Source organism: Symphalangus syndactylus, chromosome X (assembly GCF_028878055.3).
Source record: "Symphalangus syndactylus isolate Jambi chromosome X, NHGRI_mSymSyn1-v2.1_pri, whole genome shotgun sequence".
Taxonomy (NCBI): Eukaryota; Metazoa; Chordata; class Mammalia; order Primates; family Hylobatidae; genus Symphalangus; species Symphalangus syndactylus.
This window is the reverse complement of record NC_072447.2, coordinates 79,308,416-79,333,208: the sequence shown is the minus strand read 5'-3', so window position 1 is coordinate 79,333,208 and position 24,793 is coordinate 79,308,416. Positions and strand designations below refer to the sequence as shown.

Here is a 24,793-nt window from a genome sequence, read left to right as displayed (position 1 = left end):
AAAAAGAAGTTATTATCCAGAAAGCCCTATCCCAGTATTTAGTATTTGATATGTCTTTGGCCTAAAGTAATGTCAGATAGCCTATTAAAAACACTATTTCCAGTCAGGCTTGGATTCTTATGGCATACAACAAAAAACAGAGAGCCAATTACTGGCCTGTTATTCTTTACCTGCAGGCAATGAGCCAAGTTACAATAAGCATCAGGAAAATCAGGCTTAAGTTTCAGAGCCGTGCGATAAGAAGCTATAGCTTCTGGAATATTCCCTGAATCCTGGAAAATAAATAAAGCAGGACGGTAAAAAGCTTCCAAAAATTAAATTTTAGGTGTTAAACTGCACATATTATGATAAACAGTAGTACCTTATGAATGGAAGCCAGATTGCTATGCGCATCTGCAAATGCAGGATTAATTTGGATGGCACGCGTGTAACACTGCAAGGCTCCCTGAACATCCTGCATCTCCTTTAGAGTGTTTCCCATATTAGAGTAGGCATCAGCAAAGGTAGGACTGATTCTAAAAGAGAAGCCAAAGGTTTTATTTCTCCAATACAAAAATCTTTAACCCACTGTAATGCTAACTTATTCTATTGTTATTTAAAGCCATTTCAGCATCTGCAATGTGCCAAATGTCAAACATTTTAAAATTAAAAATAATTTTAAAAATAAGGCTGTTAATGTCTCTTACCGAATAGCCTCCTTATAATGCATTAGAGCTTCCTGCAGTTTTCCCTGCTGCTGCAGTACACTTGCTAAATTTGAATGGGCAGCAGCAAACTCTGGGAAGACCTATAAAGAGTCAAGATCATAACTGAGATTAAAAAAATTGCTAAAGCAGCAGTAATAACTCACCACCTTAAGAACTTTGCTCAAGTACGTTTAAACCCCTAAACTTGGCTCTACCTTTTCCAAGTCTATTCATTCTCAAATTCTACCTCTTCCTCTATTTTATACCTCTTCTTGTTTCAAACATAATGAGGTACACCTCTTCTCCTCTTAGTTTATCCTGACCACTCCAACACCACTGAAATCTCTCTCTGCTAAACTCCTACCATATCTACTAACCACTACCATACAGCCATCAGGCACTAAGATTATATACTTATAAGTAACTTCTCTTGAACTGTGGGTTAATGTTTAATTTTTTTGTACAGATCTTATCCACAGAATAATGAATTCTGAATGCAGGGATTTTCTGGAATGTCACATAGGGCCTCACATCATACCTTAGGTACTCAATTATTAGTTCAATGAATAATCCTCTTGTAAATGATTCAACCACTATTTTTACAAAAGAGGTGGATGATGGTAAATTTAACTGCTTTCCCTCTACTATCACGCTAAATGCCCAGCTACACCACCCTCACATACTTCTAATGCTTTACGATACAAGCGAACTGCCTCTTCAATGTTTCCCTGTTCTCGTTTGATATTGGCTAGGTTATTCAGAGAGTCTGCATGGGTGGGACACAGACGGAGAGCTGTATTATAACAATCTTCTGCTTCAGCAACCTAGAAAACAAAACAAAGTCTTCAAAAACTGTAGAGAATCATAAAGCCTCCACTGATACTGTTCTAATAATTGCTTAATTAAGCCTAATGGCTGGTAATGCTACAGAAAATTGATATTTTTTGGTATTCTTACCCTCAACCAAAACTCTAAAGTAAACCAATATACCATCTCAATACTTGTACAAAAGACTTTCCTTTTTTGCTGTTTTTTGGTTTTTGTGATTTTTTGAGACAGAGTCTCGCTCTGTTGCCCAGGCTGGAGTGCTGTGGCACAATCTTGGCCCATTGCAGCCTCAACCTCCCAGGACTCAATCGATCCTCCCACCTCGGCCTCCCAAGGAGCTGGGACTACAGGTGTGCGCCACCATGCCCGGCTAATTTTTGTATTTCTTGTAGAGACAGGGTTTCGTCATGTTGCCTAGGCTGGTCTCGAAACCCTAGGCTCAAGCAATCCTCCCATCGTGGCCTCCCGAAGTGCTGGCATTACAAGTGTGAGCCACCACACCTGGCCAGAAAAGACTCTTAATCCTACCAGATAACAAATAGAATGAGTAAAAATCCTTACACTGCCCTTCTCTTTGAGAGCATTGGCTAGGTTGCAGTAAGCATCAGGGAAATGTGGTTGTAGTTCGATAGCCCGCCTGTAGGTGTCTATTGCCAGATCTATCAGGCCTTGCTCATAGTATACACAAGCCAGGTTGCCATGCACCACTGCATGATTTGGACTCAAACTTAGGGCACGAAGATAAGCTGCCACAGCTCTGTAAATAAACACACACACATACACACACAAAATGTAACTCATTCTTAATGGATGGTTTGTTACAACTCATTCAAGCTGTACTATATCAAAATATATCAAGTCATTGTAATTATTACATAATTCATGCTGTATTATATTTTAACCTCAAACCAAAATCACACCTTTATAAAATGTGTCTTTACACTGGGAAATTTTCTACTCCCACATAAAAAATAGGCTTTCCTCTGACAACAACAAAAAATTTAAAAGTCAGGGTTTACTTTGCTTTCTAAATCAGGTCAAAGGAATAATTTAGTCTAAGAAAGAACCATTTCAACCATTTTAACAATAAAAAAATTTCAACTAAACTCCCAATGAGAAAGATAACGGCTTTGAGGAAAGCCAACAACAAAAAGTCAGGCAACAAACAACATCTATAAATAAAAGGCAACACAGGACATGGACAGAGAACAACGTACTAGAAAAGACAAATATGTTTCAATGGACTATTGTCATCATTTCGGTCCAAACTGTCAAGTGTCAATACAACAAAGATTCAAGAAAATTTATTAAACAGAACATTCTCTCACCTGTCAAAAATGCGTGCCTCTTTCAAGACATTTCCTAAATTGATATAAGCATCCAGAAAGTTTGGGTCAAGAGTGACAGCCTAAAAATTTCAAGACAGTTAGTTACTCAGAGCAAGTTAGAATTTCACCAGATCAACTTCCCAATTACAATTTTTTTACTCCAAGGTCCTTGCAGACTTTCAATTACATTCCATTTTAATAAACCAATTATTTATTTAGTACCTTCTCATTATTTTTACCAACCTCAACATTATCAAAATAACTTCTCATGCCTCATGTTCTCATGAGCAAAATGGGTCCTGAAGAGAAAAATTAAAAATTGGGCCTGCTCCAATTTCATTAAACTGAATACTTCTAATGATTGGCCCTATTTTATTCACAATTAACCAGTCTAACTCTTCTGAAAAATAGTGGCAAAAGAGGCAGCAAACTCTTACTGAAAAGGTAAATATATACCTCAGTTGTACGCATACAAACTACATGCTCAGCAAGACCTTATTAAGACATGCAATTAGAGCTGTATACACAGTAAGATACAATACTTCAAGGAAATACTAACCATTAAACGGTGTCATCCAAATAGCTGTCATGTTGTCTAGAGCAGTGATTCTCAACCCTGGCAGTATATTAAGAATTTACCTCCTAGAAAAGGTACCTAGGCTCTATCACAGGCCAGTGAAATCAGACCCTCTGAAGATAGGGTCAGGATATCCAGATCTTTTATAAGCTCCTCACGTTTAACCAAGGAAGAGAAACATTGATCAAGAAAGATACTCCTACAGTATAGTAAATGCAAACTTCAATCAAAACACCGGCTGGGTGCAGTGGCTCACACGTGTAATCCCAGTACTTTGGGAGGCCCAGGTCGGACTACTTGAGGTCAGGAGTTCAAGACCAGCCTGGCCAACATGGTGAAACCCCATCTCTACTAAAAATACAAAAATTACCTGGGCATGGTGATGTGCAACTGTAGTCCCAGCTACTTGAGAGGCTGAGGCATGAGAATGGCTTGAACTCGAGAGGCAGAGGTTACAGTGAGCCAAGATTGCGCCACTGCACTCCAGCCTGGGCAACAGAGCAAGACTGTGTCTCCAACAACAACAACAAAAAAAACAAAAAAAACCACACACACTGAAAAGGTATTTGATTAAGACACTGAGTAATTGTGTTTATTGAAGACTGATAAAGAACACTTCATCTGCTGGGCGCAGTGGCTCATGCCTGTAATCCCAGCACTTTGGGAGGCCAAGGCAGGCAGATCACTTGAGGCCCAGAGTTCAAGACCACCCTGGCCAACATGGCGAAACCCCGTCTCTACTAAAAAATACAAAAAGTTAGCCGGGCATGGTGGCTCACACCTGTAATCCCAGCTACTCAGGAGGCTGAGGCAGGAGAATTGCTTGAACCTGGGAGGCGGAAGCTGCAGTGAGCTGAGATCGTGCCACTGCACTCCAGCCTGGGCTACAGAGCAAGATTCGGTCTCAAAAAAAATAAAGAACACTTCATCTTCACTTAGATGACAACTCTGTAGTAAACACCGCATGATCCATTTTAGATTGTCTATAGTGATAGATGTCCACCCCAAGAACTTTTAAACTTTATAACAGAAATGTTTAAATATATACAAAAGCAGAGGAACATCACGTCCAAGTCTCCATTATCCATTTTCAACAATTCATATATCATGTTTGATCTTATTTAATCTATACTCCAACTTATTCCCCCTCTTTGCAGATCATTTTGAAGCAAAGCTCAGACATATTCCATTCGAAAATAGTTCAATATGTATCTCAGGGACAACACAAGAATGCTTTTTCCTCCCAACCTAACCACAATACCATTATCATACCTAACAGAAAAAAAAAAAAAAAGACAGCAATTCCTTCATATTAAATATCAGCTGGGCGTGGTGGCTCATGCCTGTAATCCTAGCACTTTGGGAGGCCGAGGCAGGCAGACTGCCTGAGCTCAGGAGTTCAAGACCTGGGAACATGGCAAAGCCCTGTCTCTACTAAAAATACAAAAAGTTTGCCAGGCGCGATGGTGCAGGCCTGTAGTCCCACCTACTCCGGAGGCTGAGGCAAGTGAGTCCCTTGAGCCCAGGAGGTGAAGGCTGCAGTGAGCCAAGATCACACCACTGCACTTCAGCCTGGGCGATCGAGTGAGACCCTGTCTCAAAAAAAAAAAAAATCCATTCAGTGCTCCAAATTTCTCATTAACTGAGTCAGGATCCAAATAAGACCAATATAATTTGTCAATGTGCCTCTCTGAGTTTCTTTTAATCCTTTAAAAGTTTGTTTGTGTGTTTATTTTTGGAGACGGAGTGTCACTCATTATTTTTGGAAACGGAGTGTCACTCACTCTGTCGCCCAGGCTGGAGTGCAGTGGCACGATCTTGGCTCACTGCAACCTCCTCCTCTTCCCGGGGTTCAGGCAATTCTCCTGCCTCAGCCTCCTAAGTAGCTGGGATTACAGGCACACGCCACCGAACCCGGCTGTTTTTTTTTCTTTTGTATTTTGAGTAGAGATGGGGTTTCACCATGTTGGCCAGGCTGGTCTCGAACTCCTGACCTCAAGTGATCCACTCGCTTGGGAGTGATCCACTCGCCTCCCAAAGTGCTGAGATTACAGGGGTGAGCTACTGCACCCAGCCTAAAAGTTTAATTTAAATCTCCATTTTTATTACAATTTGTTGAAGTAAGAAGGTCAGCTTCCCAAAGTTTGAATTTTGCTGACTGCATCCCTGTGGTGTCCTTTAACATGTTTCCTGTCCCGTATATCTCCTGTAAATTGGTAGGTAGAACCAGAAGCTTAATTAGGTTTGTGTTCTTTTCTCTTTGTGCAAGACTACTTCACCGGTGAAATTGTTTACCACAAGGTACTTAATACCTCATTGTATCTCGTTTTCGTCACTGATAAATGCTTTTACTTTTTTTTTTTTTGAGATGGAGTCTTGCTCTGTCACTCAGGCTGGAATGCAATGGCGCAATCTCGGCTCACTGCAACCTCTGCCTCCCAGGTTCAAGAGATTCTCCTGCCTCCACCTCCCAAGTAGCTGGGATTACAGGTTCCTGCTACCATGCCCGGCTAATTTTTGTATTTTTAGTAGAGACGGGGTTTCGCCATGTTGGCCAGGCTGGTCTCAAACTCCTGACCTCAGGTGATCCACCTGCCATGGCCTCCCAAAGTGCTGGGATTACAGGCATGAGCCACCACACCCGGCCTAAATGCTTTTACTATTAATGGTGATACTCTATCATTCCTTCTTCACTTATTAGCTAGAATGCTTTTATAAAGAAAAGCTTCCCCTATCAACTATTGGGTTACTCTATGGTCCAGTTCATACAGGAGAGGGAAGACAAATGCTTTATTAATTTTTAAATTTAAAGTTGATCTATAATTGTGTGTATTTATGGCATACAATGTGATGGTTTGATCCATGTATACATTTTAGAAAGAGTCAACCAAGCTAATTAACATACCCATCACCTCACTAACTTACTTTTTTGTGGTTGAGGACATTAAAAACCTATTCTTTTTGCAATTTTTAAATATACATTATTAACAACTGTGGTCACCATGCAGTACTACAGATCACTAAAACTTATTCCTCCAGTCTAACTGAAACTTTGTGCACTTTGATCAATTTCTCCCTTTTCCCCATCCCTCCTCCACCCCCCAAGCCTCACCACCCTTCTACTCTCTGTTTCTATGAAATCAACCTTTTTAGATTCCACAAATAGGTGACATAATACAGTATCTAACTTTCTGTGCCTGGTTTCACTTAGCATAAAGCACAGATAACAAAGGCAAAAATACGCAATGAGATTGCATCAAACTAAAAAGCTTCAGCACAGTAAAGGAAACAATTACACAGAGTGAATAGGCAACCCTGGGTTAGGAGAAAGCATTTGCAAACTATATATCTGATAAAGGGATAAGGAACTCAACTCTAGCAAATACGCCCATTAAAATACGGGCAAAGGATCTAAACAGACATTTCTCAAAAGAAGAGGTACAGGCCAGACACAGGCCAGACACAGTGGGGCTCATGCCTGTAATCCCATCACTTTGGGAGGCCGAGGTGGGAGGATCACTTGAGCCCAGGAGTTCGAGGTTGCAGTGAGCTATTATGGCGCCACTGCACTCCAGCCTGGGCAACAGAGCAGGACCTCATCTCAAAAAAACAAAACAAAACAAAAAAAACAAATGGCAAGCAGATATATAAAAAATATGCTCAACATCACTAATCATCAAGGAAATGCAAAATAAAATCATGAGTTAGCATCTTACATTTGTTAGTATAGCTATCATCAAAAGGACGAATAAAAACAAGTGTTAGGATGTAAAGAAAGGGAAGCCTTGTAACTGATGGGGGAAGTATAAATTGGTACAGCCACTTTGGGAACTAGTATAGAGGTTCCTCAAAAACTTTATTCTTCTCTTTTTAACCAGTTTTCCAAATTAATTCCTCCTTATAAGTCTTCCAAAGGTGATCAATGAATTTTTTAGCATAATTATGAGCTCACAGATTTAAACATATTTGATAAGTTTTAGTATATTTCAATTATTATTCCTATTGATGCTCAAGTCTGCATCTTTAGCCAGTGGGAGCAAGTTGCTTCCTGAGTCCTTTTGATGCAAAGTAATAAGTCAAAGCTTCCTTGCTTTCTGGTATGACAAGACATTCCAAAAATTTTTTTAAATTTCCTGCCCCAGACCTGGAATCTGCCTTTTCACCAAGAAGCCCTGCTTCTTTAAAGCCCATTTATAAAAATCATTTTTAATTACTAAAGTACATTTTTTTTGAGACAGGGTCTCACTCCGTCGCCCAGGCTGGAGTGCAGTGGCATGATCACAGCTCACTGCAGACTCAAACTCCCAAGCTCAGGTGATCCTCCCATCTCAGCCTCCCCAGTAGCTGTGACTACAGGCGTGTGCCACCACACATGGCTACTTTTTGTATTTTTTGTAGAGATAGGGTCTTACTATGTTGCCCAGGCTGGTCTCAAACTACTAGGCTCAAGCAATCCTCCCACCTCAGCCTCCCAAAGTGCTGGATTACAGGTGTGAGCCACTGCACGCAGCCTAAAGTACATTTTCAACACAAAACTGGAAACTGCCATACCATGTACTATCCAGCAAACGCTGCAATAAAGATGTTCCTCAACTTAGGATGGGGTTATGTCCCGATACACCCATAAGTTGAAAATATCTTAAGTCAAAATGCATTTATAACACTTAGTGAACATCCTAGCTTAGCCTAATTTTTTTTTTTTTTTTTGAGACAGGGCCTCACTTTTGTCACCCAGGCTGAAGTGCAGTGGTGCAATCTTGGCTCACTGCAACCTCCAGCTCCCAGGCCCAAGCAATCCTCCCACCTCAGCCCTACAAATGGCTGGAACTACAGGAGCACACCACCACACCCAGCTGATTTTTGTAGAGACGGGGTCTTGTTATGTTGTCCAGGCTGGTCTTCAACTCCTAAGCTCAAGCAATTTGCCCGCCTCGGCCTCCCAAAGCACTGGGATCACAGATGTGAGCTACCACACCTGGCCCACCTAGCCTCATTTTAAACATGCTCAGAACACATTAGCCTACAGTTAGGTAAAATTATCTAATACAAAGCCCTTTTTTAAAACTTTGAGTATTATTTTAATTCCAACATTTATTTTAGGTTTGGGGTACACACGCAGGTTTGTTACATGGGTAAATTGTGTCACAGCAATTTGGTATACAAATGATTTTGTCACTCAGGTAGTGAACATAGTACCTGGTAAGTAGTTTTTGTACCCTCACACTCCTCTCACCCTCCACCCTCAAGTAAGCCCCACTGTCTATTGTTCCCCTTTGTGTCCATGTGTACCCAATGCTTAGCTCCCACTTGTGAGAACGTGCAGTATTTGGTTTTCTGTCCCTGCGCTAATTCACTTAGGATAATAACCTCCAGCTGCATCCATGTTGCTGCAAAGGACATGATTTCATTTTTGATGGCTACATGGTATTCCATGGCATATATGTACCACATTTTCTTTAGCCCACTGTTGATGGGCATATAGGTTGATTCCATGTCTTTGCTATTGTGAAGTGATGAACATACGCATGCATGTGTCTTTATGGTACCTTTTTATTTTTTAATCTTAGAGACAGGGTCTCACTCTGTCACTCAGGCTAAGTACAGTGGCATGGTCACAGCTCACTGCAGCCTCTAACTCCTGGGCTCCAGTGATCCTCCTGCCTCAGCCTCCTCCTTATTTTATAATAGTGTGTTGGGCATCTCATGTAATTTACTGAATCTTGTACTGAAAGGGAAAACCAGAATGGCTACATGGGTACTCAAAGTATGATTTCTATTGAATGTGTATCTCTTTTGCACCATTGTCAAGTTGAAAAATTATTTAAGTCAAATCATTGTTCTCTGTAAGTCACGTACTACCTATGCCGCCAGAGAAACAAAGATATAATGTCACTGGTTAAGACCTATTATTTAGTTCTAGTAAAAACACTACATGCATAAGCACTTCAAAAATACCAATTATTTAATGACTAACCTTTTCAAAGTGATGAATTGCAAGCCAAATTTCTCCTTGTGCATTGAAAACACAGCCAAGATTACTCCAAGCTACTGCAAAGTTCGGTTGCGTCTCAATTGCTTTCAAATAACATGCCTTAGGAGGGGTTAATGAAAGAAGATGGGAGGGAAAGGAGGTAAAGGGAAAGGGGAAAATTTGTAAAGGGAAAAAAAAAAGATTGGGGGGAGGGGGGGAAGAAGGTGATATCATTATTCCTTCTCTGACCAGCCAAAAGTGACCCTGCAGCATAGGCTCGCTTGCGCCAAAACTAATGCGCTGCCACAGCTGGCTGCTCCTGCGCCTGCGCCACCAGAACCCAAGTGCAAACCACCATGTTCAGTTCTGCCAACCAAAGACCAACCCTTACACTGAGACTTAACTGGGAAGTCAGTTGCTATAAGGCTCTATGCTGGAGTTCTCTTATCCAAACTACGGGCCCTTGTCATGTTTTCAAGTGCTATCTAGAGGGCGCAACTTGAGGCCGAGTTTTCCTACTCCCACTGTTTCCCAAAGTGTGTTCTATGAGGTGTTAAGAGGTATGGCTGAAAAAAAAAGGAGTTCATGATCAAATAAATTTGGAAAATAGGTTTCTTTACTGGACTTCCCTAAGCCTTTAATAGTATAACAGGGTTCCCTGAACTTAGTTGACCATGGAACTCTTCTTTCATTGGGCATTTTATTAGAATACTATGGAACACATTTTGGGAAATGCTGCTCTTCAACAATGTTCCTCACTAACACCAAAACTATGCTACTGGGGAGAAAAATGTCTTTCTGCCAAGTAGGATATCATAAAGCCAGGCTTTAAGTTACATTCTCACAATGCCCCCGCCTCCCAAGGAGGACTGAAGCTAAAACCTCACATGACAGGATTGCACCTAGGTTGAGGTCCCTGTAATGCGAGCGCAAACATCGCTTGCGCAACCTAACAGCATCGCACTGCGCAATCGCTGCGAACTGCTGCGCTACATAGAACACCCCTAGACGCAGCAAACGGCCAACCAGATCCATTAATCTACTAGACAGGCCCATAGAGAATATTTGTTTAATGAGATTAGTTGGACTCGAGGTATGTTAAAACCCAATTTTATCCAAAAAGGCTACAGAATAGGACTGAGGGAGCCAGTCAATCAGATTACTCATCTAGTCAACCGTTCACAGGGGTTCATTCGCACGCAATGCGCATTAACGCTGCGCAGCCTTTGCGCTACTGCAGGGTCACAGCGCATCATCAGAAGAGCAGAATGCTGCAATCCAAACAAAGAAGAAAAAAGGAAAAAAAATGAACAACAAGAAGAGTTAGAAGCTTTTACTAAGTAAATTATCTCTAATAATTTTTAATATCAATTAACTTTTACTTATCTTTGACAGAATTGTGGCTATAGTATAAAACATTCTCTTACATAACTTGCTTGTAAATAAAATTATTTTAAGCTGTTTCTGAAGCCACAAGACAGAAGATTCAGGCATGGAGGCAAATTGTTTTGCTGTGGCAGTTACAAACCCGTTACCATATTTCTCATCATGTGACTTTTCGGTGCGTTCCTTGCTGGAAGAGGAGGAGGAGGTTGTGTGTCTGCCCTAGATCCAGGCCTCGAGCTCCCTTCAGCGAGGCACCTTACGCATGGAATAGGAGGTTTCACCCACCTGAAACCTTCTAAATACAATATCAATGGTGAAAAACCAAAAACAAGAGAGAAAATAAAAACAAGATCATTAGTAAAAGTTCAACAAAGCAATTGAAATTCTTTGGATGTCTATTACATATGGGAATGAGGACAGTCTCAAGTCTGTAATATGGGAAACATGCAGAAGGGAGAGGGTTAATCAGGGCTATTGCATACAGCAGGGATTTTTGCTGGAAGAAAGGCTCTTCATTTTCTATAAAGACAACTTAATTTTGCTTCCATCTACTAGGAATATGCTGGCTTGAATTTTCAAATGCACTGATTACAAAAGAAATACATTGCATTTCACTCAAGAGTATTTTCTTGTTTACTAAGTTCTCACAAAAAAACAGAATAACATTTTTCAAACTAGGTGTCTCCAGAGCTCTGAAATAAAGAAGTCAGCAACCTAAGGCAGGCGCAATGTCTCAGCCTAAACCGATCTCTAAAGCTGCAGTGAAGTGCAATTCATGTTAGCTGTCCGCTTGGTGGGGTGACAATTAATAGGAGCTTATCAAATATTTGTTCTATAAATTACCAATTAGATTTATCAGCTAAGATTGAAATCAATTACAGTTCATTAGCTGGCAACCTACACAAGGTTAATCCAAAATGTCAGCAGAATTTATGAGCTGTGCACTTAAAACTAGTGCCTTTTAACATTAGATGGTGCTGAAAAGCCTTCTCCCTCCCTGGATGAAGCAGTCAAACAGACAGCTACGCTGCGCATACACTCCACGCATTAGCATGCGCGTGGGGCTCAGAGCAACAGGTGGGAGTTTCAGAAGCATTCTGGTTTCTCCCCACTCCTCACCCCTGCAGCGCGGTTGCGTAAGGTGGCTTGTAACAAGACAACTGCATTTATAAATTTAATTTTAAATTATACCAAAAGCTTTAATTAACCCAACCTGGTGTTCAAATTCATTATTTGGAAACACAGAATGCTAAAAGCCACCTTTCCACTTTGGCAAGTTTTCTTTCGATCAGTCCATTTCCCAAACAAACCAGCTTTGTCCTTCTGACCTTTTTTTTAAGGGGTTGGGGTGGGGAGGAATAAAAGAAGGAAATGAGGAAGAAAAGAAGGTAGACAACTAGGATTGGAAAAGAGGAAAAAGGAACTTGGGAAGGGAGTGGGGACAAGAAGGGACAGGATGTTCCAATTATTAATTTGCAATCATTTTAACAGCCTTTCTTCCACTGAAAAAAGGGTGAGGAAGATGAAGGGAGGAAGGTTAAATAAGAATTTTAAATGCCAGTATTACAGGGTAACATTTGGATGAAATTCTTCTCCACTTACAAGCCACAAAGGACTTAGAAGAGCAGCATTTTCAATGGCACCTGCATCATATAGGAGTCTTGAGCCAAATCACAGGCGCTCTGCTTGTCACCAGCAGGCAAGCCTCAGATTTGAAGCAATGTTATTTATTCCCACATAAGATCATGACGGAGCCCAGTGTTATAAAGATGGTCTAGCTCAGCAGAAAGGCTCCAAAATGTTCAGGTTCTTGCTTTACCCTCAGATTTAGAACAGATATGCCAAAGCCTGGCCCTGCTCTATTCTGAGGCGATTCATGCCGTCAGTTTTCCTCAGTTTCAAAGGGCTGTTTTGTGAAGATAGCTCAGTGAAGAGTTGAAGACTTGGCAAAAAGTACAAGTTTTCATAATACTGATGTTTAAATGTGTTCTATCAAACACCTACCTTGGCTTCTTCCAAGCGACCCAGGGCTTTGAGCAGGTTCCCCAGGTCACTGCGAACACAGTACAAATCCTAGAAACCCAGAGACGCTGTCATTAATTATACTCTGCTTTGTCAATTAAAAATATCTTGAAATCACTTTTAAGCATCTAGCTCCCTGCCATTTTATTCTATCAACTAAAGATACTGCCTGACAAACTTCAGTGCAGGACCACAACCCCTTATCCACAATTCCAAATCCCAAAAAGTTCCAAAAACTCATTTGAGGGTTAAACCTGACTTGAGGTGACATGAAACTATTTATAGAATTTAGTTATCTCACTTAGTATGAATACTATCTTTTGCTGCAGAAATATAAATGTGTTTTACTAAAAGGTGCTGCTCCAGACTTTTCTGGGTGTTTTATATATGGTATTATCTTTCTAATATCCTAAAAATTCTGAATGTTGAAATGCATTTGGCCCCATTAGCTTCACATAAAATACTATGGGACCTTACTAGAGCTTCTTTCTCTCCACCCCAAATGTCAGTCACATTAAAAATATATATTTATCAGGCTGGGTATGGTGGCTCATGCCTGTAATCCCAGGGCGAGGTGGGAGGATCACCTGAGGTCAGGAGTTCGAGATCAACCTGGCCAACATGGTGAAACCCCATCTCTACTAAAAATATGAAATTAGCCAGGCATGGTGGCGTGTGCCTGTAATCCCAGCTATTTGGGAGGCTTAAGCAGGAGAATCGGTTGAACCCAGGAGGCAGTGACTGCAGTCAGCCGAGATCGCGCCACTGCACTCCAGCCTGGGCCACAGAGACTCTTGTCTCAAAACAAAAAAAAAAAAAGGAAATATATACATATACATATATATATACACACACATATCTCAAATATTTGTCCAACTATGTTATTCAAGGTTATGATGAATCACTTCTGTATCAAGGACCGAAAATTTTCCAGAGTGGAAAAAAACGTATTTAGCAAATGACTACCTATGAGCAAACCTACCCTTAGGCTGTCAGGCATATTTAGAAACTCTGACTTCATTTCACTATTGGGCAGAAGAATTATCCAACCAAAGCCTCAATCCTGGCACCTGCCACTAGATTACTCATTAGTATTAAGTGCCATTAGAGTTGAGTGGGTGAATAATGAAAAGCAGTTGACTCTGCTTTTTATTAGCAGCTCAGTTGTGCTGCTAGTCATCTGACTCATCAGTCCGTTCATCTGGATGAGACACTTATCACAACAGTGAGCTTAAATTTTTATTTGCCCTATTTTGCCATTGTCAGTCCACATCTACCAGTCAACGGCAGAAACAATGACAACAGGAAGTATGCTTATTATTCCAAACTGTTCCATGGGTGAAAGAGACTTAAGTCCTAGAAAGTGAAATTTTGTCAACTGTGCTGAAAAATCATCATATATATGATTTGCTCTGGAACTATATTATGGTTTCTAAAATCACTTAATTCTACTGATAAACAGCTTTTGTGGTTGTATAGTATCAGCCATCAGGTGAACCAAAAAGTCTGCCAACAAAGTACAGGCTGCCACACAACAATCTTACGGTCAGCCATACTGGGTCAGTTCCATGATCTCCCTGACTCAATACTGTCCTTCAAGCAATGACTGATGTCCTAGAGAGTAAGGTTGTCTCCTATCACTTCAAGCACAAAAGGCTAATACTAATCCTCAAAACATCAAAGGTACCATTAATCTTATTTGACTTCTCCTCTAATTAGCCTGAGCACTTTTTAACACTATACTCTCAGAAGTAATGAATTATATAATCTTGCTATCTACTTTGTATGGTTATGTTTTTTTCTAAACTGAAAGGGTTACCCCTGTTTTGACAGACCATGACTGCATAACCCAATCCATGCATACAAGCTCCTTCTACTACTTGATAATTGTGGTTATACACGTTTGGACTTTTACCAATTCCTATGCCTTTTCTAAGTCATAATAATCACAAGTCTTGCAATAATTCTCCAACAATGACTGTAATGGCCATACATAGCAGCCAACTGTTGCATAATTTTATTACCCTCTAGTTTCTATGAACTCTTGGATGGATGCCACTTAACTCCCGAGAGTGTATCTATATTTTGTTCTCATCTAGATCCATTACAGTATACTAAATCAAGTTCACACAATGCTCATAGTTAAAAATAGATTATCTTCAAGATTACTATAAGATAATCAATAAGGCAGTTTTAGGAAAAGCTAAAACATCATATTAAATGTAACAGTGAAATCCAATTCTCCTGTTTGGGGATCCAAACCTATGTGCATGAACAGCTAATTTCTAGAAAACGCAAGGGCACCACCATTCTCCCAAAAGTTCAAAACCCAAGACATCACTTCTGCTTCATCTGTCAAATCAAAATGTTTTTGACAATTTTATTTCTCAAAACTAGCCCATTTTATCCATCCCAGGTTAATACATTTCAGGCAAACTGTTACTCAATTCAATAACATGCCTGGAACTGTAGGGAAAAGATATGGAATCCTTATCATCAAGGGGCTTACAATCTATGTGAAAAGACAAGGCACACACTAAATGCCCACTCAGTAGTAAAGAATTTTAAGAGAACTAGATGATGAGCTCATAAGAGAAGTTTAAGCTGGGCCTTGAAGGATGTAGTAGTAGGGTTTTAACAGACAAAGGAGGAGGGCACTGTATACAAGGGGAAATCGTGAGAATAAAAGGAGATGGAAATGAGCAAGATTTTCCTGTAGAACTATTTCTCCTAAGACTGCATCAGTTTCCTGCCTTTCCTCCTAGACCCTCCCACCTCCACCAGCCACAACATCTAGACACGTACATACATATGAAGTAAAATCAGGTCGATAAAAACCTACAGTAATTCTCAATTGCCTCTCAAATTAAATTCAAACTCCTCAGCCTCTCTATTCTTTATAAATCTTCCAATTGACTCTCCTCTACTACATTCACTTCTTGTTACTACTTGACTCACCACTTCAGCCAAGGAAGTCTACTTGCTATTTACCTTCCTACAGAATGCTTAGGTCATAAGCACCCACTCGAGGAAATCTTCTGATTAATACTCTCCAACAATTATCATCCGAGGAACTTACACCATTTTTTCCTTTATGGGTCAGGTCCTGTCTTATATTACAACCCGCAACTTCCCCCATAACACATCTCCCCAATTCCTAACAAAGCATTGTATGCACAATAAGCACTCACATATTTAAATGTGACATTTGCACAGCAACCTTAACAAAAAGCAGAACAGAGAAGAATCGAAATGTATGGTTTTCTACAGTGCAGCTGTATAAGAGACGCTCAGCAGTAACAAGTAACAAATAACATGACAGGAACACACATGATGGCCAGGATGCCAGCAGCTCTCTGTTCTGTGCATCCACAATCAAAGCACAAGCAACAATTCAACAACCTATAGATTCAGAAACAGACCTGTTTAGATCAACTCAGGATTATGGCCGTTACAGAAAGGACAATCTTATACATAATTTGTAAAAGGAATTGCCAGGTATAGGCAACTCTAGTGAGTCATCATATAAAAGAACACGTGCTGTCACTGCAAGGTGCTATCTGCAATAACACCTTCAAATACAACAGACTGGCCAGGCACAGTGGTTCACGCCTGTAATCCCAGCACTTTGGGAGGCTGAAGCAGGCGGATCACCTGAGGTCAGGAGTTCAAGATGAGCCTGGCCAACATGGTGAAACCCCATCTCTACTAAAAATGCAAAAAATTAGCCAGGCGTGGTGGCGGGCACCTGTGATCCCAGCTACCTCGGAGGCTGAGGCAGAAGAATCGTTTGAACCCAGGAGGCAGAGGTTGCAGTGAGCCGAGATCACGCCACTGCACTCCAGCCTGGGTGACGAGGGCAAAACTCCGTCTCCAAAAAAAAAAAAAAAAATACAACAGACTAAAATCTTACCAAAATTATGAAAACACCCAACATTATAGAAGATAATTCAGAATGAAAAAAATGACATAGCTGTCTCAAAGATAATTTCTATAATCAAGTCACAGAGAACAACTTATAAATTGACATATTAACTTAAAAAGATAAACACTGTTGAAAACAGTTACCAAGGTTACCAAAGATACTACCTTAACATTCTACTCTTTCACTGCTGCAAAACCGAAATAACCTGAGTTTCTTTAACCATTTTTCATAGAATGTCAACTACATCTATGATTCAAGCACACAATGTACTAATGATGCATTTAAGCACTGTCAACAAGAACATAAGGAACAGACGCAAGATTCTACCAGTACTGAACTGACAATGGGCATTTGACAGTAAGTTTAAACCTAGTTAAGACTTTAGATATCCTGAAATAAATTAATATATGATCACTATGGCATGTTTAGTTGAAATCAAGGGAATTTGCACAATCCCATTTTCATTCTTAGTGGTAAAAACAGTAATAAGTAAAGCAGCACCTTCCACTAGAAGAAACATAGAACCAGATGACAACACATGGCCATTCAATGCATTCAAGAGGTAATCCCATGATTTATTTTAGTACTATCTCACTTCCTTGGTAGGGTACAATAATAAGCTTCCTGCTAACAGCAGGTTAGATATTAAATAGCATGGTTCCATCTCTCACTTTAGTTTTCCTTCTCAGCATAGTCCTACTGCTTGGGTACACTATTAGTAGCAATGACTGCTCTGCTACACACATAGGCAACTGGAAATCTGAGCCAAGGGCATTAAAGATGGCAAGAACCACAGCTGTGTGAGAGGGTACACTATCAACACGAGTAGAATCAACCTGATTAATAAAGGGAAAGAACTTACTGTGACAACTGGGTACAGAGGTGAACCCTGGGAAAAATGGGGTCCAAGGCCCAGTGGCAGCACATGCCGGGCTCCCTAAAACTTTATGTGGGTAACTAGCTAGATTAGTATTGCAATAAAACTTACAAAAAGTCACTCAAATGTACATATTACACACTGAGTGTCTCAGAAAAGATAGACAAGAAATTAGTTTCATTTGCTACCTCCGAGAGTGCTAGCTGCAAGTATTCACTGTATCCATTCAAAAACCAATAAATTTAGAAGCTGGGTGTGGTGGCACACACCTATAGTCTCAGCTACTCTGGAGGCTGAGGCAGGAGGATTGCTTGAGCCCAGGAGCATGAGTACAGCCTGGGCAACATAGCAAGACTCCATCTCTTAAGAAAAAAATTTTTTAAAGCAATGGATTTTTTAAAAAGGACATGTTTAAACTCTCAAAATTAACTACAAAAATTGTTAATAGATGTCATCATGAGAAGTGACTTCGGATCTTTGAGCAAACTACTAAATTTGGTTTCAGTTTCCTAACCAAAAAATAAGGGAGAGCAGGATATGATCAATGGTTTTTTAACTGTGCTCAAGGGCTGCTTTGATAGGTGGGTGCCCTCTGGGCACATCATCCTACTTTTATTTCTTTTCACTTCAACATTTGCTTTGAGGATATTCAGACTCAGGTTTCAATATCTATTAATACTTCATTACTAGCTTTGTCCCCAAGAAAGCCACATAACTCTGAGTCCATGGTTTTTAATTGATAAAAATCAGAAATAATATCATCTATTTTGAAGAATTATTGTGAGGATTAACTAAGACCAATCATTTGAAGCTGCCAGTAGAGTGTCTGACCACACAGACTTTCAGTAAATGGTAGCTAAAATAAACTATTAGCCATTTCCAGGTTGGTTACAAAACTGAATGTTGACAATGTAACCTGGGAACTTTTTCTAGATTTCTATAACTCCACTATCACTTACCTCTTAAGTTTACATCTACTTTCTCTAACTACATCATAAGTTCTGAGGGAAAGTCTTATGTTTTTGTATCTTTCAGAGATCCTAAACACAGTATGAATTTAAGGTCTGCCAGCTGAGCCTCATTTGTTCCCAGAACACATCTGCAACTTAGACAAAAAAATTTTTTAAACTAATCGAAAGCCCAGTGTAAGTAGTATCATCTAAATTCTATCACTTCTAATTACACTGAAAGAAAAGAGAATAGGATATTGAGGAAGAAATTTTGTAGTCTAGTTTTCACATCATTCCATATAGTGGCATCTTGTTTTAAACTATTTTATATTACAGATTTTACAGATTAAGACCCATTATCCACCATTCCTTGAAAATCAATTAACTTGCAAACACTTATCAGAATTTATCCAAAGTTAATCACAACAGAAAAAAAGTCATGTGCCCTGTACTTTATAGGTGTTATTTTAAAATTGATGTAGTTTCTTGCAATAAGAATTTTTATACTTTTTAACTTGCTAAATAAAACAAATATTTTAGCATAACACAGACCAGCTAAAAGCAATTTCACCATTTTAAGTACATAAGCGTTTTTAAACTTTTGACTTTATTCCCTGTGAAAACCTACTTTAGTGTCTGAAATATCACACTATGTTTCTTTCTGGGTTTCTAGGAAGGGAAAGTAACCATTAAAATTTTACTCACAGGATTGTACTGAAGAGCAGAGACGTAAGCTTGTACTGCCCCTTCCATGTCACCCGCTGCTACCAAGGCGGCTGCCAGGTTAATATAACCATCGATGAAATCAGGTTTGAGACGCAATGCATGTCGATAATGCTCAATTGCCTCCTGCAACTGCCCTCTTTCCTTGTACACATTCCCCAAATTCGAATAAGCTTCTGCCAGAAGGGGGTTCTGTTTAATTGCCAGAGTGCTAAAGTGAGCAGATCTGGAAAAGGTGAGAAGTGTTAATGCATGGGTATGAACGTTACAGAAAAGAAGGTATGGCCCATATGCAACTCAAACAGTTTGAGATCTGTGCTATTGCTCATTATATAATACCTTATCTTTTAACTAGTGCATATCAAGAAAAATTTGGGAAATCAAAGATTTTCAAAAGTGGAGGTATTCTAGATTTCAAAATGAAAAGCTTTTTCTTATTAAATAAAATTATTGGCCGGGCGCAGTGGCTCACGCCTGTAATCCCAGCACTTTGGGAGGCTGAGGCGGGAGGATCACCTGAGGTCAGGAATTCGAGACCAGCCTGGCCAATATGGTGAAACCCCGTCTCTACTAAAAATACAAAAAATTAGCCACGCATGATGGCGGATGCCTGTAATCTCAGCTACTCGGGAGGCTGAGGCAGGAGAATCGCTTGAACCCAGGAGGCGGAGGTTGCAGTGAGCTGAGATTGCGCCACTGCACTCCAGCCTGGGTGACAAGAGCAAAACACCATCTCAAAAAAAAAAAAAAAAAATTCTAACTAGAGTCTTATTACAAAACTACCACATTGGCCGGGCGCGGTGGCTCACGTCTGTAATCCCAGCACTTTGGGAGGCCAATGCGAGCAGATTACCTGAGGTCGGGAGTTCGAGACCAGCCTGACCAACATGGAGAAACCCCGTCTCTACTAAAAATACAAAAATTAGCTGGGCGTGGTAGCATATGCCTGTAATCCCAGCTACTCAGGAGGCTGAGGCAGAAGAATCGCTTGAACCCAGGAGGCAGAGTTGCGGTGAGCCGAGATGGCGCCGCTGCACTCCAGCCTAGGCAACAAGAGCGAAAATCCATCTCAAAAAAAAAAAAAAAAACCCACCACATTGGAAATCATGATCATTAAGATGAAAAATGAAAAGCTATGTGCACGAGTCTCATTTTACATTTAAGATTTAATGATGCACATCTTTAAGTGTCTAAATATGCCAGAATGACAATTATTAAAAGGACAGGAACACAAATTCTTCCCTTTTGATTCAACTGATTAACTAAAAGCAACACACCAAACAACGAAACTTCAGGTATGCATCTCCTGCCACAGCATACATAACCATCATTTCTGAGCATTTCAGTCCCTCAAACTGACAGGTCTCATGAAAGGGAGACTGGATGCTCAGATATACATTGATAATACTTTATTACCTGAACAGAGTCTAGAAAGCAGTAGACCCAGGTAGAAGAATCTAGAAAAGGTCCCTAGTCATACTGATAATATAACCACCACCACAAAGGAAGGAGAAAAACTGGCAGCTGGGCATGTCACAAGTGGGCAAGAGAGCAGATGTGCGTTGGCGGCTCAGTTGAAACCCGGTACTGGAAAAATTTCAAGTTCAAATATTTAAGTATCATTTTTCAAGCTCAGCACCCAGAGGCAGCAATCACGAGCAGGTACCCCAACATCTCCTACCTGTCCAGCCTTCGACACTGGAAGTGTATAGATGAAAGTAATAAAAGCACACCAGTATTGTCTGGCTCTTGTCTCCAGAGCTGCATGCAGTGTCTCTCAGCTGCCTCAAAATCTCCTGCCTGATATTCTCGATGTGCCAACTCAGCTAACCCTTGGAAGGAAAGCATACGTTTCGTTGGTTCTGGAGAATCATCAAAACATTTGAGGGAAGGAGGGGGGAAAACAAAAAGTTAGAAATGTAAACCAAAAAAATGTAAAAATATGGTATATTTAACTTAAAAATGGAAATGCTTGAAACTATGTAAAGCACTAGAGTGTTCTGCACGTTATTTATATCTCCAAGTTAACATCAAGTGCAGAATTGGCATTTTTGGAATTCACCCATTAATACTTTCTTTCCCAAACTAGAAAGGAATATTTACTTCCATATGAGATTACATTTTATGACCAAAAATACTTTGTACTTTTAAATTATAAATCATAGGTAGCATCTAAGGATTCACTGAACATTATTCCTTATACCTTAGTTAACATACAGAAACAAAAGGTCAGACGTGTGATTTGCAAGGTCACAAAGACTTAATATCAGAATAACACATTGGGAAACTTAATATTTTGTGCCATATTTCAGGTTGGATTTGTTGAAGTAGAGTACCGGTAATAATCTATCAATCTTAACCTCAGTGAGGACACCAGATGTGTTAACTCTTTAAATTATATCAATGTTTGTATATTTCAGAATTTAATTCTTTAAAAAGACAAATAGAAACGAGCCTAAGGGAAAAACCAAAAAGTCAAAGTGCTATTTTTAAAACAGCCGATAAACAAGATGTTTGTCATTTGTCAACAGCCAACATAGTTAAAGGGGTCATCAAACATTTTAAATAAAGACCCAAGATTACACTGCTCCTCTACCATCCCAAACTCACAAGGAGACTAAATTGGCTAAATCCCACCCACGTTGGTTTAGCACTAACATTTTCCAAACAGCTCTGGTATTGACAAAAGGATTACGACACTGCAAACAAGCCTATATAAACCAGGCAGTTACCTGCAACGGCAATGGTCAAAACGTTGGGGGGGAGGGAGGATGGACGCTAAAATATATTTGATAAAGCGCAACATAATGAATAAATAAAAGCACTTCGCTGCAAGTGACTTAATCCAGATACATAAAGATCTTTAAAGGATATAGCTAAAGCCCAGAGAGGGGAAAAAAAACTGCTTGTCACAACTGTCAATACTTAAACTGGGAATTCGACCGTAGCACTTCACTAGCTGGTTGAAATGGGAAACCATGGACAAATTATTTAATTCTACCAAGGTTAAGGTGACTAGTTCAAATTTGAGCCCAGCTCCCCAATCATTAGAGCTGATGAGTGTTCCGGATACTGAGGAAAGCAAAGTAAATTTCCTGACAGAATGCACAGCTGACCACCAACACAAAGAGCATTGAGACTTGCATCCACATCTGGGAGAGGTTATATCTTTAATAGAAACTAAAATTACATTTTTAGCTAAGTCTCTAGAACTTCCTAGGCTCCTTGTTTTCACACATTACTTTGTCACTTTTCAATGCCGCTTATCTATTTTAACACTTGAAACGACAGCTTCCTCAAATAAATAACACATTAAAAAGGGCAAGCTAGTACAGAATCCAGTACAAAATCTTAAACCTTTGAAAATCACGGTGGAGACGTGGGGAGAGGAGCACGGACTAATTATTAATCCCACTCCCTACAATTACGGATAAGACACTATTGACGATTCACCTACTACTTACAGCACAACTTCCAGAAACAGCAACTAAAACCCTCCACACATCTCAGCTGAGAAACAACCAAAAAATTACCTCGCGGGAAACCTCAGAAGCGCAGCCCAATTCCCCACCCCCTTCCGCCCAAATCGCCTCAATATGGAAAGGCAGCTGAAGGACACTCCTATAATTTGGTTGTTTTCGTATTTTTAGTACCAAATGCTCGCGACCGAAGTGTCTAAAAGGGCAACCGCCTTGTACTTGTGCAGCTACACTCCAGTTGCTTTACAAACTCTTCAAGCAGGGATGGAAACTTAAAAAAATATTACACCCTGTGAATAAAGAGATACTGGGCTGAAGAATGGGGATGGCAGACCCAGAGGCGGCGGCGGAGGAATACATCGAGAAAGTAACACAAAGCGAGAATTGGGCGGGCAGGGTGGTCAACGCCAAAGCAGGAGCATCGGGGTGGTTTCTCCCCCAAGGATAGGAAGTGAACAGTAGGGCTGGCAACCTCGCGTAAGGGAAGGGTGTGGTTCCCCGCGGACAGGGTGGGAAATCCAGGCTGAGGGCAGCGGTGGAATTGGGCGATGGCAAAGGAAACCCCTGGAAATTTCCAATCTAAACCGGGACCGCTCAACCGAAAGAACACCAGAAAGGCACTGCCTAGGGTGGTGCTGCTCAATGTCCCCTCTTCTCGAGGTGACTTGTGGCACCATCGACGAGCTTTTGCTCGTCCTCGGGTGATGCAAAGTGAGGATATGATTACATCGGAACGGCACCCCCACCCTAGATTGGCAGAGAAGGACCAAATCTGGCTAAGGGGAAAAGACTGGAGGGGGAGATGACGGGGGAGATGGAGGGTAAAAAGGAGAGGCGATGAGCTGAAATTAGGGAAGAAAACCGCTGCAAAGGAGTGAAAGGGCAGGGATTCCAATGCAGTCCATTCCACGACATTCTAAGCGCGCACGTGTGACAGAAGTGCCCGGAGAAAGTGGAAAGCTAGAACATTTACGAAATAAAAACAAAGCAAGAAAGGCAGCAAAAAGCAAGCAAGGGAGGAGGAGAAAATGTTCGGGAAGCGGACGACAGTAGAAAACCCGATGTGATCAGATGCCAGTAGACCACAAAAAGCTCAGCAATGTCACTGATGTAATGGGGATGGTACGAGGGAAGGGAGGGAAGGAGTGATACAAGGTAGAGGACGGCGCGAGACCCCAAGGGGGCATCTGCCAAAGTAGAACGGGACACCGGTACCTGTGCTGTCGGCCACGTTGCCCACGGAAGACGCCATCTGGAGCTTCTCGAGGGAAAGCAAAAAAGAGGTAATTGGTCCTGCTGCCGCCACTACCGGCAAGAACGTATTTGGAGGTAGTAGTACAAGGGCAGCAGCCGTAGCAATGCTCTGGAGGGCTTGAGCGGCGGCAGCAGTTACAGACTTCGTACCCTGGGAACTCTAGCTGGCCATCTACCTAGTACGGTCTTGAAATGGCGGCGACGGCTCCTCGGCCGAAACAACACGGGCCGGAACTACTTTCTGTTACAATCAAGTGCCCGCGCGGAGGTAGCCTGTAACCAGCGCCGCCAACAAAATGACTTCAAGCTGCAAAGTCGAGATTCCATGTAGTCCTCCGCGCAGCGCCCATTGCGACAAACACCACGGTGGAGACCGCGCATGCGAGCAGCCCTGTCAACCCGACTCGCGGTTAGAGCACTCTCCGGGGCGGAAGCGGCCAAGTTTCTTAAGAGTGTAGCGGCAGGGTAAAAACAAACAAACAAACACACACACACACACACACACACAGGACGGATACATTTTTGCCACGGCGATTAGGAAGAGTGTTACTTAGCAGGTGGTGTCGTTTTAAACATAAATGCCAAAGGCGTCTAAAAAAGTTTATCAGCTGTATTCGTACAGAAACGGATGGTTACGACTCTCACGGATCAATTCTGAGCCAGTCAATTCAGAAGATTGCCTCGCAAAGACAGCTGCTCAAAACGAGGAGCGAGAGGGTTCCGGTTTGAGCCCGTCTTCATTGTGACTCAACCATCAATTTCAGCGCTTCGATGAAAAAGACTGAAG

General features: G+C 41.0%; 1 protein-coding gene across 2 annotated transcripts in view; it reads right to left on the bottom strand.

Moving 5' to 3' along the window:
- OGT (O-linked N-acetylglucosamine (GlcNAc) transferase) overlaps positions 1 to 24,392 on the bottom strand; it is a 43,060-nt gene extending 18,668 nt beyond the window's left edge. The window contains exons 1-11 of one of the 2 annotated variants that reach the window (XM_055268542.2): positions 23,968 to 24,392; positions 20,955 to 21,135; positions 19,256 to 19,499; positions 12,781 to 12,849; positions 9,394 to 9,510; positions 2,843 to 2,922; positions 2,076 to 2,271; positions 1,370 to 1,510; positions 687 to 787; positions 362 to 515; positions 171 to 272 (exon numbers count right to left, since the gene is read on the bottom strand). In XM_055268542.2, the coding sequence (XP_055124517.1) occupies positions 171 to 272; positions 362 to 515; positions 687 to 787; positions 1,370 to 1,510; positions 2,076 to 2,271; positions 2,843 to 2,922; positions 9,394 to 9,510; positions 12,781 to 12,849; positions 19,256 to 19,499; positions 20,955 to 21,135; positions 23,968 to 24,004 (1,422 nt within the window). In that variant the 5' untranslated portion in view covers positions 24,005 to 24,392. The remainder of the gene's footprint in view (positions 1 to 170; positions 273 to 361; positions 516 to 686; positions 788 to 1,369; positions 1,511 to 2,075; positions 2,272 to 2,842; positions 2,923 to 9,393; positions 9,511 to 12,780; positions 12,850 to 19,255; positions 19,500 to 20,954; positions 21,136 to 23,967) is intronic. The other variant, XM_055268543.1, reaches the window with a different exon arrangement.
- Positions 24,393 to 24,793: the final 401 nt, after the last annotated feature.